This window comes from Haliotis cracherodii, unplaced genomic scaffold (genome assembly GCF_022045235.1).
Source record: "Haliotis cracherodii isolate W230 unplaced genomic scaffold, xgHalCrac1.p SCAF_24, whole genome shotgun sequence".
In the NCBI taxonomy this organism is placed as follows: domain Eukaryota; kingdom Metazoa; phylum Mollusca; class Gastropoda; order Lepetellida; family Haliotidae; genus Haliotis; species Haliotis cracherodii.
This window is the reverse complement of record NW_027266280.1, coordinates 612,218-634,724: the sequence shown is the minus strand read 5'-3', so window position 1 is coordinate 634,724 and position 22,507 is coordinate 612,218. Positions and strand designations below refer to the sequence as shown.

The following is a 22,507-nucleotide window of genomic DNA, read 5'->3' as shown; positions in this document are numbered from 1 at the left end:
ATCAGTGTAGGGATCAGTGTAGGGATCAGTGTAGGAATCAGTGTAGGGATCAGTGTAGGGATCAGTGTAGGAATCAGTGTAGGAATCAGTGTAGGAATCAGTGTAGGGATCAGTGTTGGAATCAGTTTAGGGACCATTGTAGAAATCAGTGTAGGAATCAGTGTAGGGATCAGTGTAGGGATCAGTGTAGGAATCAGTGTAGGAATCAGTGTAGGGATCATTGTAGGAATCAGTGTAGGAATCAGTGTAGGGATCAGTGTAGAAATCAGTGTAGGAATCAGTGTAGAAATCAGTGTAGGAATCAGTGTAGGAATCAGTGTAGGGATCAGTGTAGGAATCAGTGTAGGAATCAGTGTAGGGATCAGTGTAGGAATCAGTGTAGGAATCAGTGTTGGAATCAGTTTAGGGACCATTGTAGAAATCAGTGTAGGAATCAGTGTAGAAATCAGTGTAGGAATCAGTGTAGGGATCAGTGTAGGAATCAGTGTAGGAATCAGTGTAGGGATCAGTGTAAGAATCAGTGTAGGAATCAGTGTTGGAATCAGTTTAGGGACCATTGTAGAAATCAGTGTAGGAATCAGTGTAGGGATCATTGTAGAAATCAGTGTAGGAATCAGTGTAGGGATCAGTGTAGGGATCAGTGTAGGAATCAGTGTAGGAATCAGTGTAGGGATCAGTGTAGGGATCAGTGTCGGAATCAGTGTAGGAATCAGTGTAGGGATCAGTGTCGGAATCAGTGTAGGAATCAGTGTAGGAATCAGTGTAGAAATCAGTGTAGGGATCAGTGTAGGAATCAGTGTAGGAATCAGTGTAGGGATCAGTGTCGGAATCAGTGTAGGGATCATTGTAGAAATCAGTGTAGGAATCAGTGTAGGGATCAGTGTAGGGATCAGTGTAGGAATCAGTGTAGGAATCAGTGTAGGGATCATTGTAGGAATCAGTGTAGGAATCAGTGTTGGAATCAGTGTAGGGATCATTGTAGAAATCTGTGTAGGGATCAGTGTAGGAATCAGTGTAGGGATCATTGTAGAAATCAGTGTAGGAATCAGTGTAGGGATCAGTGTAGGGATCAGTGTAGGAATCAGTGTAGGAATCAGTGTAGGGATTAGTGTAGGGATCAGTGTCGGAATCAGTGTAGGAATCAGTGTAGGGATCAGTGTCGGAATCAGTGTAGGAATCAGTGTAGGAATCAGTGTAGAAATCAGTGTAGGGATCAGTGTAGGAATCAGTGTAGGAATCAGTGTAGGGATCAGTGTCGGAATCAGTGTAGGGATCATTGTAGAAATCAGTGTCGGAATCAGTGTAGGAATCAGTGTTGGAATCAGCGTAGGAATCAGTGTCGGAATCAGTGTAGGAATCAGTGTTGGAATCAGTGTAGGAATCAGTGTAGGGATCATTGTAGAAATCAGTGTAGGGATCATTGTAGAAATCAGTGTAGGGATCAGTGTAGGAATCAGTGTAGGAATCAGTGTAGGGATCAGTGTAGGGATCAGTGTCGGAATCAGTGTAGGAATCAGTGTAGGGATCAGTGTCGGAATCAGTGTAGGAATCAGTGTAGAAATCAGTGTAGGGATCAGTGTAGGAATCAGTGTAGGAATCAGTGTAGGGATCATTGTAGAAATCAGTGTAGGAATCAGTGTAGGGATCATTGTAGAAATCAGTGTAGAAATCAGTGTAGGGATCAGTGTAGGAATCAGTGTAGGGATCATTGTAGAAATCAGTGTAGGAATCAGTGTAGGGATCATTGTAGAAATCAGTGTAGGAATCAGTGTAGGGATCAGTGTAGGAATCAGTGTAGGAATCAGTGTAGGAATCAGTGTAGAAATCAGTGTAGGGATCAGTGTAGGAATCAGTGTAGGAATCAGTGTAGGGATCATTGTAGAAATCAGTGTAAGAATCAGTGTAGGGATCATTGTAGAAATCAGTGTAGAAATCAGTGTAGGGATCAGTGTAGGAATCAGTGTAGGGATCAGTGTAGAAATCAGTGTAGGAATCAGTGTAGGAATCAGTGTAGGGATCATTGTAGAAATCAGTGTAGGAATCAGTGTAGGGATCATTGTAGAAATCAGTGTAGAAATCAGTGTAGGGATCAGTGTAGGAATCAGTGTAGGGATCAGTGTAGAAATCAGTGTAGGGATCAGTGTAGGAATCATTGAAGGGATCATTGTAGGGATCATTGTAGGGATCAGTGTAGGAATCAGTGTAGAGATAAGTGTCCGAATCAGTGAAGGGATCAGTGGAGGAATCAGTGTCAGAATCAGTGTAGGAATCAGCGTAGGAATCAGCGTAGGAATCAGTGTAGGAATCAGTGTAGGAATCAGTGTAGGAATCAGTGTAGGAATCAGCGTAGGAATCAGCGTAGGAATCAGTGTAGGAATCAGTGTAGGGATCATTGTAGGAATCAGTGTAGGAATCAGTGTAGGGATCATTGTAGGAATCAGTGTAGGGATCAGTGTAGGGATCATTGTAGGGATCATTGTAGGGATCATTGTAGGAATCAGCGTAGGAATCAGTGTAGGGATCATTGTAGGGATCATTGTAGGGATCAGTGTAGGAATCATTGTAGGAATCATTGTAGGGATCATTGTAGGAATCAGCGTAGGAATCAGTGTAGGGATCATTGTAGGAATCAGTGTAGGGATCATTGTAGGGATCATTGTAGGAATCAGCGTAGGAATCAGTGTAAGAATCAGTGTAGGGATCATTGTAGGGATCATTGTAGGAATCAGCGTAGGAATCAGTGTAGGGATCATTGTAGGGATCAGTGTAGGGATCATTGTAGGGATCATTGTAGGAATCATTGTAGGAATCAGTGTAGGGATCATTGTAGGAATCATTGTAGGAATCAGTGTAGGGATCATTGTAGGGATCAGTGTAGGAATCAGTGTAGGGATCAGTGTAGGAATCAGTGTAGGAATCAGTGTAGGGATCATTGTAGAAATCAGTGTAGGGATCATTGTAGAAATCAGTGTAGAAATCAGTGTAGGAATCAGTGTAGGAATCAGTGTAGGGATCATTGTAGAAATCAGTGTAGGAATCAGTGTAGGGATCATTGTAGAAATCAGTGTAGAAATCAGTGTAGGGATCAGTTTAGGGACCATTGTAGGAATCATTGTAGGAATCAGTGTAGGGATCAGTGTCGGAATCAGTGTAGGAATCAGTGTAGGGATCAGTGTAGGAATCAGTGTAGGAATCAGTGTCGGAATCAGTGTAGGAATCAGTGTAGGGATCAGTGTCGGAATCAGTGTCGGAATAAGTGTCGGAATCAGTGTAGGAATCAGTGTAGGAATCAGTGTAGGAATCAGTGTAGGGATCAGTGTCGGAATCAGTGTAGGAATCAGTGTAGGAATCAGTGTAGGAATCAGTGTCGGAATCAGTGTAGGAATCAGTGTCGGAATCAGTGTAGGGATCAGTGTCGGAATCAGTGTCGGAATCAGTGTAGGAATCAGCGTAGCAATCAGTGTCGGAATCAGTGTAGGAATCAGTGAATCAGTGTAAGAATCAGTGTAGGAATCAGCGTAGGGATCAGTCCTGAAGTTCACTGGACAGGAGGGCTTGATTTAATGCTAGAAGCCCTCATCATATTTCATTAGTTATGGCTGCAGCCAACATATGTTGTGTTCACCTAGATATATCTTGTGTGTTCAGGTGCTCTTTAGACTTTCACACGCAGGTACATGTATATCAGCCCTGATCAGCGTACTGCAAGAACCTGCATTCCTACTTCGCATGAGTTTCCCATAAACTATGAAGTGAAAACAAAATGACAACAAACTTTGACATAAAGTGATGCCTAACTGACTTGATGATTCGTGGAAATAAATACTAGAATGTATTGACTAGATTTATATAAACTGACAGTCAGGCCAGCTTTATGGGAATGATACTTGCCCAATCGAAAAGTCACTGGCATTTGGCTATCTTCTTGGAACACTGTACACAATACACGCAGCTCACTCCGACAAACCATCCTCCCTGTATTGATCCGAGAAGTCTGTGTACAGTGTGTACAGTGCGTACAGTGTGTACAGCGCGTACAGTGAGTACAGTGTGTACAGCATGTAGTGTGTACAGTGTGTACAGCATGTACAGTGTGTACAGCGTGTACAGTGTGTACAGTGTGTACAGTGAGTACAGCATGTAGTGTGTACAGTGTGTACAGCATGTACAGCGTGTACAGTGTGTACAGTGTGTACAGCGTGTACAGCGCGTACAGTGTGTACAGCATGTAGTGTGTACAGTGTGTACAGCATGTACAGTGTGTACAGCGTGTACAGTGTGTACAGCATGTACAGTGTGTACAGCATGTACAGTGTGTACAGCATGTACAGTGTGTACAGTGTGTACAGTGAGTACAGCGCGTACAGCGTGTACAGCGCGTACAGTGTGTACAGTGTGTACAGTGTGTACAGCGCGTACAGTGTGTACAGTGTGTACAGCATGTACAGTGTGTACAGCATGTACAGTGTGTACAGTGTGTACAGTGAGTACAGCGCGTACAGTGTGTACAGCGTGTACAGCGCGTACAGTGTGTACAGCGTGTACAGTGTGTACAGCGCGTACAGTGTGTACAGTGTGTACAGCATGTACAGTGTGTACAGCATGTACAGTGTGTACAGCGTGTACAGTGAGTACAGCGCGTACAGTGTGTACAGCGTGTACAGCGCGTACAGTGTGTACAGCATGTACAGTGTGTACAGCGTGTACAGTGTGTACAGTGTGTACAGCATGTACAGTGTGTACAGCGCGTACAGTGTGTACAGCGCGTACAGTGTGTACAGCGCGTACAGTGTGTATAGTTACTTTATTGTTGTACTGATGCACAGCAGATGGAGTACATGTTGAAACAGTGCTGCAGAAATGACCAATAATTTCTCAGCAAGGCTTGCTAAATACAATGTTTATTCCTGATACAGAATATTCACCATCCGAAAACACACATCAACTTTACTTCTCTGCGTTGTAGAAATACAGAAAATATTCTGCATTACTCTTTCAATCTGTTCTCAAATAGCTGTTTACTGTCATGACCTCTGGTGACCTCATGGTACCCTCCCCTTTAGGATACCCGGCATTGTGATCACATCGTACCCTCCCCTTTAGGATACCCGGCATTGTGACCTCATGGTACCCTCCCCTTTAGGATACCCGGCATTGTGACCTCATGGTACCCTCCCCTTTAGTATACCCGGCATTGTGACCTCATGGTAGTCTCCCCTTTAGCATACCCGGCATTGTGACCTCATGGTACCCTCCCCTTTAGGATACCCGGCATTGTGACCTCATGGTACCCTCCCCTTTAGGATACCCGGCATTGTGATTACATCGTACCCTCCCCTTTAGGGTACCCGGCATTGTGACCTCATGGTACCCTCCCCTTTAGGATACCCGGCATTGTGATCACATCGTACCCTCCCCTTTAGGATACCCGGCATTGTGACCTCATGGTACCCTCCCCTTTAGGATACCCGGCATTGTGATCACATCGTACCCTCCCCTTTAGGATACCCGGCATTGTGACCTCATGGTACCCTCCCCTTTAGGATACCCGGCATTGTGACCTCATGGTACACTCCCCTTTAGGATACCCGGCATTGTGATCACATCGTACCCTCCCCTTTAGGATACCCGGCATTGTGATCACATCGTACCCTCCCCTTTAGGATACCCGGCATTGTGACCTCATGGTACCCTCCCCTTTAGGATACCCGGCATTGTGACCTCATGGTACACTCCCCTTTAGGATACCCGGCATTGTGATCACATCGTACCCTCCCCTTTAGGATACCCGGCATTGTGACCTCATGGTACCCTCCCCTTTAGGATACCCGGCATTGTGATCACATCGTACCCTCCCCTTTAGGATACCCGGCATTGTGACCTCATGGTACACTCCCCTTTAGGATACCCGGCATTGTGACCTCAAGGTACCCTCCCCTTTAGGATACCCGGCATTGTGATCACATCGTACCCTCCCCTTTAGGATACCCGGCATTGTGACCTCATGGTACACTCCCCTTTAGGATACCCGGCATTGTGACCTCAAGGTACCCTCCCCTTTAGGATACCCGGCATTGTGATCACATCGTACCCTCCCCTTTAGGATACCCGGCATTGTGACCTCATGGTACACTCCCCTTTAGGATACCCGGCATTGTGATCACATCGTACCCTCCCCTTTAGGATACCCGGCATTTTGACCTCATGGTACCCTCCCCTTTAGGATACCCGGCATTGTGACCTCATGGTACACTCCCCTTTAGGATACCCGGCATTGTGATCACATCGTACCCTCCCCTTTAGGATACCCGGCATTGTGACCTCATGGTACCCTCCCCTTTAGGATACCCGGCATTGTGATCACATCGTACCCTCCCCTTTAGGATACCCGGCATTGTGATCACATCGTACCCTCCCCTTTAGGATACCCGGCATTGTGACCTCATGGTACCCTCCCCTTTAGGATACCCGGCATTGTGATCACATCGTACCCTCCCCTTTAGGATACCTGGCATTTTGACCTCATGGTACCCTCCCCTTTAGGATACCTGGCATTGTGATCACATGACAGTCTCCATGGTTACCACAGTCTCCACTGACCTCATGACAGACTCCCGACATCGGGTGACAAGTCTGGTGTAGGGGTTCGGGGGGAGGTATTTTCCTGCAAACATTTCCACTTGGAAATCCTGCCACATCTCATCAATATGGGTGTCGGTGATGTACTGAAAATATTAACCGTTATTTCGAGCACATGTTGATTTGTTTCCAGTTCGAGTCTAACTAATTGGCCTGTAACTAACGGGCAATCTACATTACTTGCAGTAAAGTACTGTATCTAAGTTTTGACATTTCTCAGAGACCCCCATGTCATAGGTGAGGAGCCCCATTTGTTAACCTGGACCATACAATAAAAGCCTACGAGTTTCCTGGACACGAATATGTATAACCCAGGTAAATCTCTGTTGTCCATATTGAAATAAAACTATGCTTCATACCCCCCTATGTCATATCCTATATTCGTATTATCATAAAAAAGGTAAATAGATCATATAACACCAAAACTTGATTATCAAACATTAGCTCTTAACATCATCTAACGTTTCTAACTAATAAAAACTGACCTTACCTTCATAAGGACTGATTCAGTGGATATTATTTTGGGTGCAGAGTCTCTGTCAATGCACATTTGGACATCAATCACTACAAGTAGAAACTGAAGGTCAAGGTAAAGTTGTAAATGAATATCACCTCCCCTTTTCTTCTTGCCTCGCCCCCTCTTCACACCCCAACATTCCACAACCCACACCCTCTCCTGCCCCCAGTGCCCCCTACATTACACAACCCACACCCTCTCCTGCCCCCAGTGCCCCCTACATTCCACAACCCACACCCTCTCCTGCCCCCAGTGCCCCCTACATTCCACAACCCACACCCTCTCCTGCCCCCAGTGCCCCCTACTTTCCTCTCACATCCCCTTTCCCCAGCACCCTCTCCTGCCCCCAGTGCCCCCTACTTTCCTCTCACATCCCCTTTCCCTAGCACCCCCTCCTGCCCCCTACATTCCTCTCACATCCCCCTTCCCCAGCACCCTCTCCTGCCCCCAGCACCCCCCACATTCCTCTCACATCCCCTTTCCCCAGTACCCCCTCCTCCCCCCAGTGCCCCCTGCATTCCTCTCACTTCCCCTTTCCCCAGCACCCCCTCCTCCCCCCAGTGCCCCCTACATTCCTCTCACATCCCCTTTCCCCAGTACCTCCTCCTCCCCCCCACATTCCTCTCACATCCCCTTTCCCCAGCCCCCCCTCCTGCCCCCAGCACCCCCTCCTGGCCCCCCCTCCTGCCCCCAGTGCTCTCTACCGCCTCTCACCCTGATGTTCGTGCTTCATGATCTGCTCCTCCTCGTGGCCGTGTGTGTAGACTGCAGCATCACTGGACCACACACCTGGCTGGGGAACATACAAGACAGGAGTGAGTGAGTGAGTGAGTGAGTGAGTGAGTGAGTGAGTGAGTGAGTGAGTGAGTGAGTGAGTGAGTGAGTGAGTGAGTGAGTGAGTGAGTGAGTGAGTGAGTGAGTGATTTGTTTGTTTGTTTGTTTGTTTGTTTTTTAATGACGCACTCAGCAATATTGCAGCTATATGACGGCAGTCTGTAAATAATCAAGCCTAAACCAGACAATTCAGAGTGAGTGAGTGAGTGAGTGCCAATCAAGAATAACCTTCACCTTCTGTTTCGAGTCTCTCTCTCGTATTCGTGTCACCGGCCTCTTGGCTTCCTCGGGGAAGGTCTCCTTCATTTTCTTAATTAAAGCCTGTAACACCACAAACAAACTGGTAAACATTATACATGAACAGTGTACAGTGATATAGGAATGCTGCTTTAAAGGGGGACACAGAATCTGCCAAGTCATAGGAGCCTGACCACCTGATTCTCTTTCCAGTCGCCTCTTAAGACAAGCATGGTGACCTACTGACCTACTGATCTATTGATCTGGTGACCTACTGACATGATGACCTATTCATCTGGTGACCCACTGATCTGGTGACCTACTGACCCGATGACCTATTGATCTGGTGACCTACTGACCTGATAACCTAATGGCCACTAGGTCACCCTGCACGAGTCCGGATGTTGACTTACTTGCAGCTTTGGACACCAGAACATAGCATCCTCTACAGCCTGGATGAGCAGCGTCATGCAGTAGTTGTCCATGTTGCGAAACGTCTCCACCACCTGCAATGTTGCCAAGGACAATTGTTCCAAATGAGTGAGTGAGTATGGTTTTATGAAGTTTTTAGCAATATTCAAGCAATATCGAGACGGCGGAACCAGAAATGGGCTTCACACATTGTACCCATGTTGGGAATTGAACCTGCGTCTTCAGCGTGACGAGCGAATGCTTAAACCACTAGGCTACCTGTCCACCCCTAAATGTTGGGAGACCTACAGTACTTACGCAAACAAGACAACAGACAGACCGTTGGTGGTAAACAGACCAAGTTGTATAGGTGCTACTCCATCTTCAGACAATCTTCCAATGAAAGTTACACATCATATTTCGCATATTTGACCAACGTAAGAATATTGCCATCTTGTACAAGGCTGAATGGAGATGCTTTGAATCTTCACTTTCACTTTCGCACATTTGAACAAAGACGCACAGACAGAAACAAAGGGGAGGTAATCAATCACTGGGTCAGGTGAAACTGGGTTTAATGTTGCGTCCAAGACTATTGCACTTATATAGTGACGTGCATGCACATGTGTGTATGTGTGGCTGCTTGTACTAGTACGGGCTAATGCCGATTTATAGAGCTAGCCCACTGAGATACCATGCCACAGTTTAACATGAATACCCAAATCAGACACAGTATACTGACTCCGAGCCGACCAGTCTTTGTTTTAGCCCCTTAATGCTGAGCGCCAGACAGGGTAACAACAAGTACCATCTTTTGGTATGATGTGGCCGGTGATCGAACCCCGAACCTTCCACTCTCTGGGCGGACGCTCTACCACTAGACCACAATCATTGAGTCCGCAAACAAAACCATAAACGTACAAACTGTTCACAGGCCCAGTTACCTGCTGGAGGTGAGATGTGGAGCCAAACCCCCAGTTACCTGCTGGAGGTGAGATGTGGAGCCAAACTCCCAGTTACCTGCTGGAGGTGAGATGTGGAGCCAAACTCCCAGTTACCTGCTGGAGGTGAGATGTGGAGCCAAACTCCCAGTTATCTGCTGGAGGTGAGATGTGGAGCCAAACTCCCAGTTACCTGCTGGAGGTGAGATGTGGAGCCAAACTCCCAGTTACCTGCCGGAGGTGAGATGTGGAGCCAAACTCCCAGTTACCTGCTGGAGGTGAGATGTGGAGCCAAACTCCCAGTTACCTGCTGGAGGTGAGATGTGGAGCCAAACTCCCAGTTACCTGCTGGAGGTGAGATATGGAGCCAAACTCCCAGTTACCTGCTGGAGGTGAGATGTGGAGCCAAACTCGAAGTCGTCAGATGACAGGAGGTCCTCCACCTGACCAGCCATCGCTTGACCAGCAGTGGTCAAGTCACTCGTCCTCTCCTGTCTGTAGTGGAAGCACGGAGTTATCGAGGGTTCTACATTAAATGCAAATTTGGGAATAGGGAATCTAATTTTAAAGTTCTTATTTTCCTCAATTCAGAGGTATTTTAAGACTGAACTTTAACACTGCATTCAGGGATGTGAAATCTCCGTGGAAAAGCAGAAAATTGCATTTTTTTAAAAAGTAGTCCTCGGAAAAAATCATCATCCACGGAAAAATATGATCAAAGATTTAAAAAAAAACTCTCCGAAACATGTTATCGAAAACTGGACAACCTTCGCGGATTGTCCTGTTTTTGATCAGAGCTTTCAGCATCACAGGTTTTCGACTTCATACGTTTTCTATCACGAATACTTGCACTATAGCATTGGGTATGGCATCACACAGACAAAATTGCTTAAAATGCAATCAACTGTTTCAAAAATGTCGGGGGGGGGCATGCCGCCAGACCCCCCTAGACTTTTCCTCTCTTTTTTTCCGGAAAACCTGCTCACATCCCTGCTGCATTCAATGTCAGAATGCTAAACAAAGCATTAGGCCCCTTTCTCTATAGTGGTCCTGTGATACAAGTCACCTCTACAATGCCACAACCATAAGAGAAAAAGATAGGGCACTGTTTAATTCAAAATTGAGACATTTTAACTGACATTTGCTGAAAACTTGGGGCCGAACATCAGCCTCTGGAAGGTCTATATAACCCTGGTGGAAGGGTCGCTGGGTGGTACATGTAGTTTCATCAACAGATTGCATAGACAGAAATGACTGAAATGTTGAAATTCTTCAGAATGATGTTGGGTGTTTGCCCAGCTAATGTTTGAAGGGACCAGAGCCCTTTCTGTGTCACTGATTGCTTCCTGAAACAAACAGATTTCTGGCTATCAGAGTCCAATGTCTGACTCACGACTGCCTGGGATTGATAGAGTATTGCACACAAGCTGACATACCACGTTGCACAGTACATTTCTGTTTCCCTGAACCCTCATGATTGCCCCCCACAAATGTTCCCCCCAATACTCCTACATCAGGCCAAAGTAAATTAATCCTTAAATTATAGTCTTTCACATTTCTAAAAATGTGAGGCAGGCCTCATTATGTTTTTTATACATTATTTCTAACAAACAAGTCAAGGCATCTGTCTACATGACCAGTTGACGGACATACATGTTTGGTTGGACAAAGTACATGTTTGTTTGGATTAAGTACATGTTTGTTTGGACTCGGTACATGCGTGGTTAGATTTGGTACATGTTTGGTTGGACAAGGTACATGTTTGGTTAGATTCGGTACATGTTTGGTTGGACAAGGTACATGACCAGTTGGTAGACATACATGTTTGGTTGGATTAAGTACATGTTGGGTTGGACAAGGTACATGTTTGATTGGAATCGGTACATGTTTGGTTGGACTAAGTACATGTTTGTTTGGATTAAGTACATGTTTGGTAGGACTAAGTACATGTTTGTTTGGATTAAGTACATGTTTGTTTGGATTAAGTTCATGTTTGTTTGGACTAAGTACATGTTTGTTTGGATTAAGTACATGTTTGTTTGGATTAAGTACATGTTTGTTTGGATTAAGTACATGTTTGTTTGGACTAAGTTCATGTTTGTTTGGACTAAGTACATGTTTGGTTGGACTAAGTTCATGTTTGTTTGGATTAAGTACATGTTTGGTTGGACTAAGTTCATGTTTGTTTGGACTAAGTACATGTTTGGTTGGACTAAGTTCATGTTTGTTTGGACTAAGTACATGTTTGGTTGGACTAAGTTCATGTTTGTTTGGACTAAGTTCATGTTTGTTTGGACTAAGTACATGTTTGGTTGGACTAAGTTCATGTTTGTTTGGATTAAGTACATGTTTGGTAGGACTAAGTTCATGTTTGTTTGGATTAAGTACATGTTTGGTTGGACTAAGTTCATGTTTGTTTGGATTAAGTACATGTTTGGTTGGACTAAGTTCATGTTTGTTTGGATTAAGTACATGTTTGGTTGGACTAAGTTCATGTTTGTTTGGATTAAGTACATGTTTGGTTGGACTAAGTTCATGTTTGTTTGGATTAAGTACATGTTTGTTTGGATTAAGTACATGTTTGGTTGGACTAAGTTCATGTTTGTTTGGATTAAGTACATGTTTGGTTGGACTAAGTTCATGTTTGTTTGGACTAAGTACATGTTTGTTTGGATAAGTTCATGTTTGGTTGGATTAAGTTCATGTTTGGTTGGACTAAGTACATGTTTGGTTGGACTCGGTACATGTTTGGTAGGACTCGGTACATGTTGGGTTGGACTCGGTCCATGTTTGGTTGGACAAGGTATATGGTGTATGTTGTCAAGTCAGAAAGAAAGGAAGGAGTTTGATGCAGGTCGTGAGGCAGGTGAGGGGACAATCACGTAATCCCTTTGTGCCCTGTCTCTACACTTTCTGTGAACTCACTTGATTGCCTAAAGAGAGTGTTTGTTGCTATCAGGTTCCCCGCATACTTCCACATTGTCAGGAATGAGTGAGTGAGTGAGTTGGGTTTAATAGTGAGTGAGTGTGTGAGTTGGGTTTAATAGCGCCTTTAACAGTATTACAGCTATATTGCGGCCTGTCAGCTTAATGTGGGAGGAAAGCCCGAGGTGATGCAGGTCTCGGACGTTTACCACTTCGGTGAAACCCACAAGCACGGGGATCGTGCTGACAAACCTAAAAAAATAATCGGGGCGAACCAGGATCAGTATATTTAAGTTGGAATGCAACAATCAATGGTCCTGATGACTGGGGGAGCTCTAGTCATGACAACATATGGTGGACACTCACAGACTGTTCGCCAGCATCTCCTCCACATCCCGCTTGTACTCGGCCAACAGGAGACGGATGAAGTGAACATTGTCAGACTGAATAAATAAAAACAGTTTTGCTTTGCATGCAATGAAGATTTGTTGTTTTGCTGCTGAATGCCATACTCAGCAAGATGCCAGCTCTATGTAAATTATACAATCCAATGATTGAAATTAATTAGGCATTGACTGTGCATTTTTTTCGGTTCATTGAGGTATGAATTGAAAAACTGAAGACTTTAGTATTGGGATTCCCCGACATTCCGTAGGAATAAAAGATGTCCACATCTGTGTGCATGGCGTAATTGTTTACATTCCATGGCAAGTGAATGCAATGAGACGTGAAAAAGTCAAGTAAACAGAATGCAGGAATTACAATGAACACGACAAAAATGTCATTATTTTATCATTGTTGTATGGAACTTCAATCAGAGTAAAGAAATAAAATATGTAAGTGCTACACACATTACAAATATGATACATATGTGCTTACACTAAATACTGATAATCATGAAGATATCTGGTATCTGATGAATGCTACACTTGTTACTGAGAAGCTACAGACAGGCTACACATGTTACTAAGATGCTACATATGTTACTAAGAAGCTACATATATTACTAAGAAGCTACATATGTTACTAAGATGCTACATATGTTACTAAGATGCTACATATGTTACTAAGAAGCTACATATGTTACTAAGATGCTAAATATGTTACTAATATGCTACATATGTTACTAAGAAGCTACATATATTACTAAGAAGCTACATATATTACTAAGATGCTACATATGTTACTAAGAAGCTACATATGTTACTAAGATGCTACATATGTTACTAAGATGCTACATATGTTACTAAGATGCTAAATATGTTACTAATATGCTACATATGTTACTAAGAAGCTACATATATTACTAAGAAAATACATATATTACTAAGATGCTACATATAAAACTAAGAAGCTACATATGTTACTAACATGCTACATATGTTACTAACATGCTACATATGTTACTAAGAAGCTACATATGTTACTAAGATGCTACATATGTTACTAAGATACTACATATGTTATTAAGAAGCTACATATATAACTAAGAAGCTACATATATTACTAAGAAGCTACATATATTACTAAGAAGCTACATGTTACTAAGATGCTACATATGTTACTAAGATGCTACATATGTTCCTAAGAAGCTACATATAACACTAAGAAGCTACATATTATACTAAGATGCTACATATGTTACTAAGAAGCTACATATGTTACTAAGAAGCTACATATGTTACTAAGATGCTACATGTTACTAAGAAACTACATGTTACTAAGATGCTACATATAATACTAAGATGCTACATATGTTACTAAGATGCTACATATGTTACTAAGAAGCTACATATATTACTAAGAAGCTACATGTTACTAAGATGCTACATATAATACTAAGATGCTACATATGTTACTAAGAAGCTACATATATTACTAAGAAGCAACATATATTACTAAGATGCTACATATAATACTAAGAAGCTACATATGTTACTAAGATGCTACATATGTTACTAAGATGCTACATATGTTACTAACATGCTACATATGTTACTAAGATGCTACATATGTTACTAAGATGCTACATATGTTACTAAGAAGCTACATGTTACTAAGATGCTACATATAATACTAAGATGCTACATATGTTACTAAGAAGCTACATATGTTACTAAGAAGCTACATATAATACTAAGATGCTACATATGTTACTAAGATGCTACATATGTTACTAAGAGGCTACATATATTACTGAGAAAATACATGTTTCTAAGAAGCTACATATATTACTAAGAAGCTACATATATTACTAAGAAGCTACATGTTACTAAGATGCTACATATGTTACTAAGATGCTACATATGTTCCTAAGAAGCTACATATAATATTAAGAAGCTACATATAATACTAAGATGCTACATATGTTACTAAGAAGCGACATATGTTACTAAGAAGACACATATATTACTAAGAAGCTACATGTTACTAAGATGCTACATATGTTCCTAAGATGCTACATATGTTACTAAGAAGCTACAAATGTTACTAAGATGCTACATATGTTACTAAGATGCGACATATGTTACTAAGATGCTACATGTTACTAAAAAGCTACATGTGTTACTAAGATGCAACACATGTTATTAAGAAGCTACATATGTTACTAAGAAGCTACATATAATACTAAGATGCTACATATTATACTAAGAAGCTACATATATTACTAAGAAGCTACATATATTACTAAGAAGCTACATGTTACTAAGATGCTACATATAATGCTAAGATGCTACATATGTTACTAAGATGCTACATATAATACTAAGATGCTACATATGTTACTAAGAAGCTACAAATGTTACTAAGATGCTACATATGTTACTAAGATGCTACATATGTTACTAAGATGCTACATATGTTACTAAGATGCTACATATGCGCTACACATGTTCTGCGGTAAGTGTTGATAAACATGGGGACATTTGAGGATGTAAACAAAGTGCTACAAATCAACCTACACCTGCAAACCCTCGGATGAGGGCTCGGACAGCCTTGTTGTGTTCCATCAGCTGATGTAGGCGGCCTGGTGTCCCGTGCAGGATGCAGTACACTTCTGGCAGGAGGTCCTTGTCATAGGATACTCTGTAATGAGGGAGACTTACTTAATGAGTGAGTGGTTGAGTGGTTGAGTGGTTGAGTGGTTGAGTGAGTGAGTGGTTGAGTGAGTGGTTGAGTGAGTGAGTGAGTGAGTGAGTGAGTGAGTGAGTGAGTGAGTGAGTGAGTGAGTGAGTGAGTGAGTGAGTGGTTGAGTGGTTGAGTGAGTGAGTGGTTGAGTGAGTGAGTGAGTGGTTGAGTGAGTGAGTGAGTGAGTGAGTGAGTGAGTGAGTGAGTGGTTGAGTGAGTGAGTGGTTGAGTGAGTGAGTGAGTGAGTGAGTGAGTGGTTGAGTGAGTGAGTGAGTGAGTGAGTGAGTGAGTGAGTGAGTGAGTGAGTGAGTTTGAACAGTATTTCAGTTACATCAAGGGAGTGAGGGAAGTACAACAGATGCTTGTCTTCAACATATGGTACTAAAGAACAATAATCAGGGCAAATTTGGGATTCAAACTCGAGATCATAGGATACTGGTATGCTAATGGGACACAACTCTGCAAATTAATTTTGAAGCTCAGTTGAGACATCCGTCCTGCTATGAGTTCATGAGTTGGGTTTAACGCCGCCTTGAACAGTATTCTAGTTATATCACGGCTAGTCGGCTTAATGACGCGGATAAGCCTGAAGTGATGCAAGTCTCATACCTTTACTTAATCAGGGTGACCCGGGATTTGAACTAACGATCATAGATTTGTGACGTGCCCAACTCTGCTCAGCACTCCGCAGTGCCTTAAACAATTGGGCCACCCGTGCCCTCTGTCCCGTTAGTAGACAAGAGTTGCAACAATACGACGGCCCCAGGACACTGAGGGGAATACAGAGGAGCTCACCTGTCTGTGAGGACGAGGATGATGATGTTGTATAGACTGTCGAACAGCTCACCGTGGGGGTGGTACCGGGAGATGTTCTTCTGTAGGTGTGCCCTGATGGGGACAGAAGAGATGGGAATCAACCAGTGACAGCTTTACACTGAGTCACACGTTCCTCCCTGTCAGTGTTGTATGGAACCACTCACACCAAGTAGCCCTGTGTTACAGGTTTTCGGACGGTTAAGATACATTCAAAGTTTTCTCGCTAATCACATGAAAAATAATAAAATATCTCAAAAACTTTAAAAAGACAACTTTATAATAAAATAAGCCATCACCTGGCTATGTACAATGTCTGTGACGTCACACCCCTCGTTGTAGTGCGAGTGAACGTCATAGACATCGTCCGAAAACATATGATGTTCGTAAACATATGACCTGACTTCACTCTGACATGCTGGGGCTCACTTTGTATCATGTGTCAACACGTGATGTCAACAACACACAACCCTCAGGCCTCCCAAACAACCCACTGTCTTCAAAACGAATTGTTTGCAGTGCATAAATCTACACACAGTTTGAAGGAAACAGCAGAAAAACACATCTAAAAAACATCATGATTATCACTACAGCTAGGCTATATCCCTTTGACCTTATTCATTGTGAAAATTTTATATCTATAAACAAAATTGAATATTTATATATTTATCCTATCTCACACCATGCATTTCACCCTTTTATTCGATCCTAGTGTGGAAACGTGCAAGAACGGCTAGAACCATGGTGATGAGGTGACCCTGTGCCATCTGATCACCTGACATACCCTGCACCCTCACTCTCTTTCCGGTGGAACTGTGATGAGGGGATGCTTGGGAGGGCTTTTAGTGTGTGAGATGTCTATCATGACAGGGGTATGTTCCAATCTTGATTGTCAGTGAATGACCACTCCACATAACTGCAACATAGGTTCAACACTGGCTGAGCGATACCAAGGTGAGGGCGACAGTACTCTCATAGAAATATCATGTGGAATGAGCGTGATGTACTAAGACAAGCCATGTACACTATAAGAGTGAGTGAGTGAGTTGGGTTTAACGCCGCTTTTAACAGTATTCCAGTTATAACACGGCATGTCAGCGTAATGTGGGAGGAAAGCCCGAAGTGATGCAGGTCTCAGATGTTTACCACTTCGGTGAAACCCAGGAGTGCGGGTATGGTGCTGACAAACCTATGAACATAATTGGGGCGAACCGGGATTCGAACCCAGAATCATAGGTTTCTGGAAAGTAACGATGCTGTGAGTGATTCAAGCTGAATGTTGATCCCTTGATGTGTCAATATGTCCATCCTTTGATTGTTGAGCTGTCGAGGTGATCCATCCACTTCTTGATCCACAGAGGGGCAGCAAAGGACGATCCTGAGGGTGATGACGATCCCCTACTTTGACCATCGCTCCATTGAGACGTTATGCTGTGTGGAATCCAGATGATCCAATGACAATCCAACAATACTCAAGACAGCAGAGAACCCTTGGAAAGAACTGCATTGCTAATCAGTCTGCTTGTTGTCTTCTGATGGCTGGAGGGGTGCAACTATGTTATCAGAGAACTGTAGGGTGCAGCGATCTTCAGTGGGAAGAGAGGCGACGCTTCGCTGATGGCCAAGGATTGTCCAATCAAGGTACGAAGAGAACGTGCACAGACTTTGGTTTCTAGATGAATGAAGAAACATGCTCCGAATGTCTGAGGCTGTGAAGCTTGGATCAGCCGACCTCTTCTGACATTTACGAATGTTTGAACGCTGTCTCAGAAAGTTGACGACACTGCTGACCGTTCTTTATTTCGTATCGGAAGCACACATTCTGCGACAGTCCCAACATACAGAATGGGGGTCATGTGGAGAATATCGCCCACTAGTCCTTGCAGAAAGAGATCTATTGACTCGTGTCATAGTATACAGCTTCAACGGTTTGTAAATGGTAGGAGACAGAAAACTTCTCTCTGAAAAACAAAAACAAAATGTATTCTCTGTTCATGAATGTCATTTCCACCAGGAGACAAGACAGAGAGCGAGGGTGCAGGGTCTGTCAGGTGATCAGATCGCACAGGGTTGGGACACACGGATTGCAGTGGTGCGTGACATATTGTTTACTGTAGTGACCATGGTGATGAATGGAATGTGTTGAGGTGAGGTGTTATCTTAAGCAGGAAACTTTGTTCTAACACGTTTCCACACCAGGAAAGAAGGGAGAAATGCATAGTGTGAGATAGGATAAATATATAAATATTCACTTAAAGAAAATCACAACAGTTCAAAACCCATCCTCATCCTGAGTATCAGTGCAGACAGCACATACTTGAAGGGAGTAACAATCTGCCAGGCAAAAGGTCCAAATCCAGGATCTTCTCCAAGCCGGAATCCATCAATGCGTATTTTCCGAGGTCGGAAATGCTCCAGTCGCCCATGGACGTGTATGTGAATACTCTGTCGGTCAGTCTCCAGCTGGGTTGTCGCTTGGCCCGTGCGGCGAGTGACCTTTGACCCGGGTCGAGCTGAAAGGAATAAGTGACATTGTTTTTTGTTGTTTGTTTGTTGCTTCCAGAGCTTCCAGATAACTTTTTGAGCAATTGAGTTTTTACTCAAGGGTTTCTATTTTAATTACGTTATTACATTTTTCATTGGGTAACCAATATTTTTTCACTCATCTATTCACAAAAGAGTGAACATTTTAAGATTTAAAATAAAAATGAAATAATGTTTTAGATGTACATGACCATGATAACTGTTCTAAATATTGACTCGGAAAGTAAATTACGTGTCGCTCGTAATTGTGTTTCGGAAATGAGCGCCATTCTACGCATGCTGAAAAAGCTTCATTGGGTATTTACACATGCTGTTTTTATACAGTTGAGTTTTTTATTTAATGCAGGCGTTTCTCTACACAAGTTAAGTGAATATATTTGGGTTTTGAATATTTTGAGGGTGTATTTTAGGCAAATACGCTGCTGATCTGTAGCTCTGTGCTTCACTCAGTTTTTTCAGGGAATATTACTGCAGATGTGTGGAGACGATGTAGGCCTACCTGACTGTATTTTAGTATTCTGGATGTCGACGCTGTCCAACTGTGGAGAGAAGATGGTGATGTAGGCCTCGGCCTGACTCTGATTCAGAAACACGCCCTCGTGTAGAGACGCCATCGGGAACTCCGAGAAACACATGAGGCTGCAATCACAATATGTTAATATGTTTTGTTTGTTTTGTATGGCTTTAAGTAATATCACTGTGGGAGACACCAAAACACTATTTGAAGCTTGTTTTGTTTTCTAATATGTTATTCAAATTCCAGTGAGTTAAATGCCAAATTTCTAACTGTGCAACACACCAGATCAGAGTCATCAGGCGGAGGTGAACGGGGTTAATGCTGGCAAACTGAGATACCATGCCGCAGTTTAACATGAATACCTCACTCAGATACAGTATACTGACTCCGAGCTGACCAGTCCTTTTTTATAGCCCCTTAATGACGTGTGCCAGGCAGGATAACAACAAGTACCATCTTTTAATGTCTTTTGGTATGATGCGGCCAAGAATCGTGGAGTATTCCCCAAGCCCTGCATTCACAGAATCAAGGATAACACAAGCCATCTTACCCTTCTTCCCGAATCTCATCCACAACCTCGATGAAGTTCAGGCCATACTGCTTCTGTCCCCGCACGTAGGTCGACATGCCGGGGTCCAACTTGAGCACACACTGCAACCACAGCTCACCATGTAGTGCACACAAAATACAAAATACAAAACACTGAGATTGCAGATCAAACTTCAGGGGCTATAATCCTCTATTTGAGAATACATTTTATTGAAATCACCTCAGATGGATCATAGTTGATAAAGTTAAGTTTAAGAGTTAACATTGTTTTATGCTGCAGTAAGTAAATGTCGCCGTCTACAGTTGTTAGTATCTAGAAGGAGGGGGTTGTGAAAGGGGGTGGTACAACGCACAGAGCAGAAGGTCTCTCATATCTCACTGTAGAACAACACAAAACTCATATGTGTGTGGTGGGGGGGGGGGGGGTCCGTAGAAGAATAACTCAGAGAGAGAGAAAGAATCCTTTATGTCACAGCTGTATTTTATCATAGTGTCCCTGACCTGAAATGGTGACGATGATTTTTTAGCCACTTTGAGAAATATTCCCTCATTGTCATGGGGGTTGACTCACTCACTCACTCACTCACTCACTGGTACACGTCTATCTGCTGGTGTTCCTACCTCTACGTATATCAACTTGTTCCCAATGACTGCATCGCTCAAAGTCTGGAGAAATTCTGCCTGTGAAGGGAAACGAAATAACCATCAGCCGTCATGTCTAGTGAGAACCTTGTCTACTTCAACACAACAAGAACATCTTACTGGTACCTCAAGTTTGTTTGATAACAAAATGCAAGTAATGTTTCATTTGTAGTCCGGTAGGAAGAGTTGAGTTGCAGTGAGGCGCGGTGAGGTGAGGTGAGGTGAGGTGAGGTGAGGTGAGGCGAGGCGAGGCGAGGTGCGGTGAGGCGAGGCGCGGTGAGGTGAGGTGAGGTGAGGTGAAATTGGGGTTAACATTGCGTCCAAGATTATTCCACTCATAATGCGACGTGTTTGTGTGTGCGTGTGCACGCATGCGCTTGTAATAGTCCAGACTGATGCCGATTTATAGTGCTAGCTCACTGACATACCATGCGACAGTTTAACATGAATACCCCAATCAGACACAGTATACTGACTCCGAGCAGACCAGTCTTTGTTTAAGTCCCTTAATGCCGAGCGCCAGACAGAGTAACAACAAGTAACATATTTTAACGCCTTTTGGTATGACGTGGCCCTACTATGCCTACCTCAAAACACGTTGAAAGCCTCTCAGATTAGAAGTGGCGCAGTCTCGTGTTTCACTGTTGCCAACAACATCAAAGTCTTGCTACACTACAGATGTTGTTTGTTCATGTCAGACCAGTCAACACAGAACACCTGTCAACACAGCACACCCGTCAACACAGCACACCCGTCAACACAGCACACCCGTCAACACAGCACATCCGTCAACACAGCACACCCGTCAACACAGCACACCAGTCAACACAGCACACCCGTCAACACAGCACATCCGTCAACACAGCACACCTGTCAACACAGCACACCAGTCAACACAGCACACCCGTCAACACAGCACATCCGTCACCACAGCACACCCGTCAACACAGCTCAACACAAATATCCCCCTACCTTCTCCTCCTGAACTCGAGAAGGGTCCCAGAATTCCTGGATCCACTCATTCTTGTCTTCATCCACCAGGATGGGTATGTTGACCCCTACAACAGATGCAGCTCATAAACACAATACTGGTAGATGCCACTCATCAGACACGATACCAGTAGATGCAGCTCATCACACACAATACCGATAGATGCAGCTCATCACACACATTACCGATAGATGCAGCTCATCACACACAATACCGATAGATGCAGCTCATCACACACAATACCAGTAGATGCAGCTCATCACACACAATACAGCTCTTGGTTGGCAGCAGTACATCTCTGGATCGGAAGTAGTACAACTCTTGATCGGCAGTAGTACAGCTCTTGATCGAAAGTAGTACAGCTCTTGATCGGCAGTAGTACAGCTCTTGATCGAAAGTAGTACAGCTCTTGATCGGAAGTAGTACAGCTCTTGATTGGAAGTAGTACAGCTCTTGATCAGCAGTAGTAGAGCTCTTGATCAGCAGTAGTACAGCTCTTGATCAGCAGTAGTACAGCTCTTGATCGGAAGTAGTACAGCTCTTGATCGGAAGTAGTACATCTCTTGATCGGAAGTAGTACAGCTCTTGATCAGCAGTAGTAGAGCTCTTGATCAGCAGTAGTACAGCTCTTGGTTGGCAGTATTACAGCTCTTGATCGGCAGTAGTACAGCTCTTGATCAGCGGTATTACAGCTCTTGATCAGCAGTTGTACAGCTCTTAATCAGCAGTAGTACAGCTCTTGATCAGCAGTATTATAGCTCTTGATAGGCAGTATTACAGCTCTTGATCAGCAGTATTACAGCTCTTGATCAGCAGTA

General features: G+C 43.5%; 1 protein-coding gene across 1 annotated transcript in view; it reads right to left on the bottom strand.

The window, feature by feature from the left end:
• LOC139472353 (uncharacterized) overlaps positions 1-22,507 on the bottom strand; it is a 55,081-nt gene that overhangs the window by 19,804 nt on the left and 12,770 nt on the right. Inside the window, exons 8-21 of the mRNA XM_071254816.1 lie at positions 21,671-21,756; positions 20,678-20,737; positions 20,058-20,158; positions 19,490-19,629; positions 18,764-18,959; positions 16,429-16,521; positions 15,468-15,591; positions 12,871-12,947; positions 9,963-10,074; positions 8,641-8,733; positions 8,225-8,311; positions 7,871-7,949; positions 7,130-7,203; positions 6,601-6,725 (exon numbers count right to left, since the gene is read on the bottom strand). Coding sequence (XP_071110917.1) covers positions 6,601-6,725; positions 7,130-7,203; positions 7,871-7,949; positions 8,225-8,311; positions 8,641-8,733; positions 9,963-10,074; positions 12,871-12,947; positions 15,468-15,591; positions 16,429-16,521; positions 18,764-18,959; positions 19,490-19,629; positions 20,058-20,158; positions 20,678-20,737; positions 21,671-21,756 — 1,447 coding nt within the window. The remainder of the gene's footprint in view (positions 1-6,600; positions 6,726-7,129; positions 7,204-7,870; positions 7,950-8,224; positions 8,312-8,640; positions 8,734-9,962; positions 10,075-12,870; positions 12,948-15,467; positions 15,592-16,428; positions 16,522-18,763; positions 18,960-19,489; positions 19,630-20,057; positions 20,159-20,677; positions 20,738-21,670; positions 21,757-22,507) is intronic.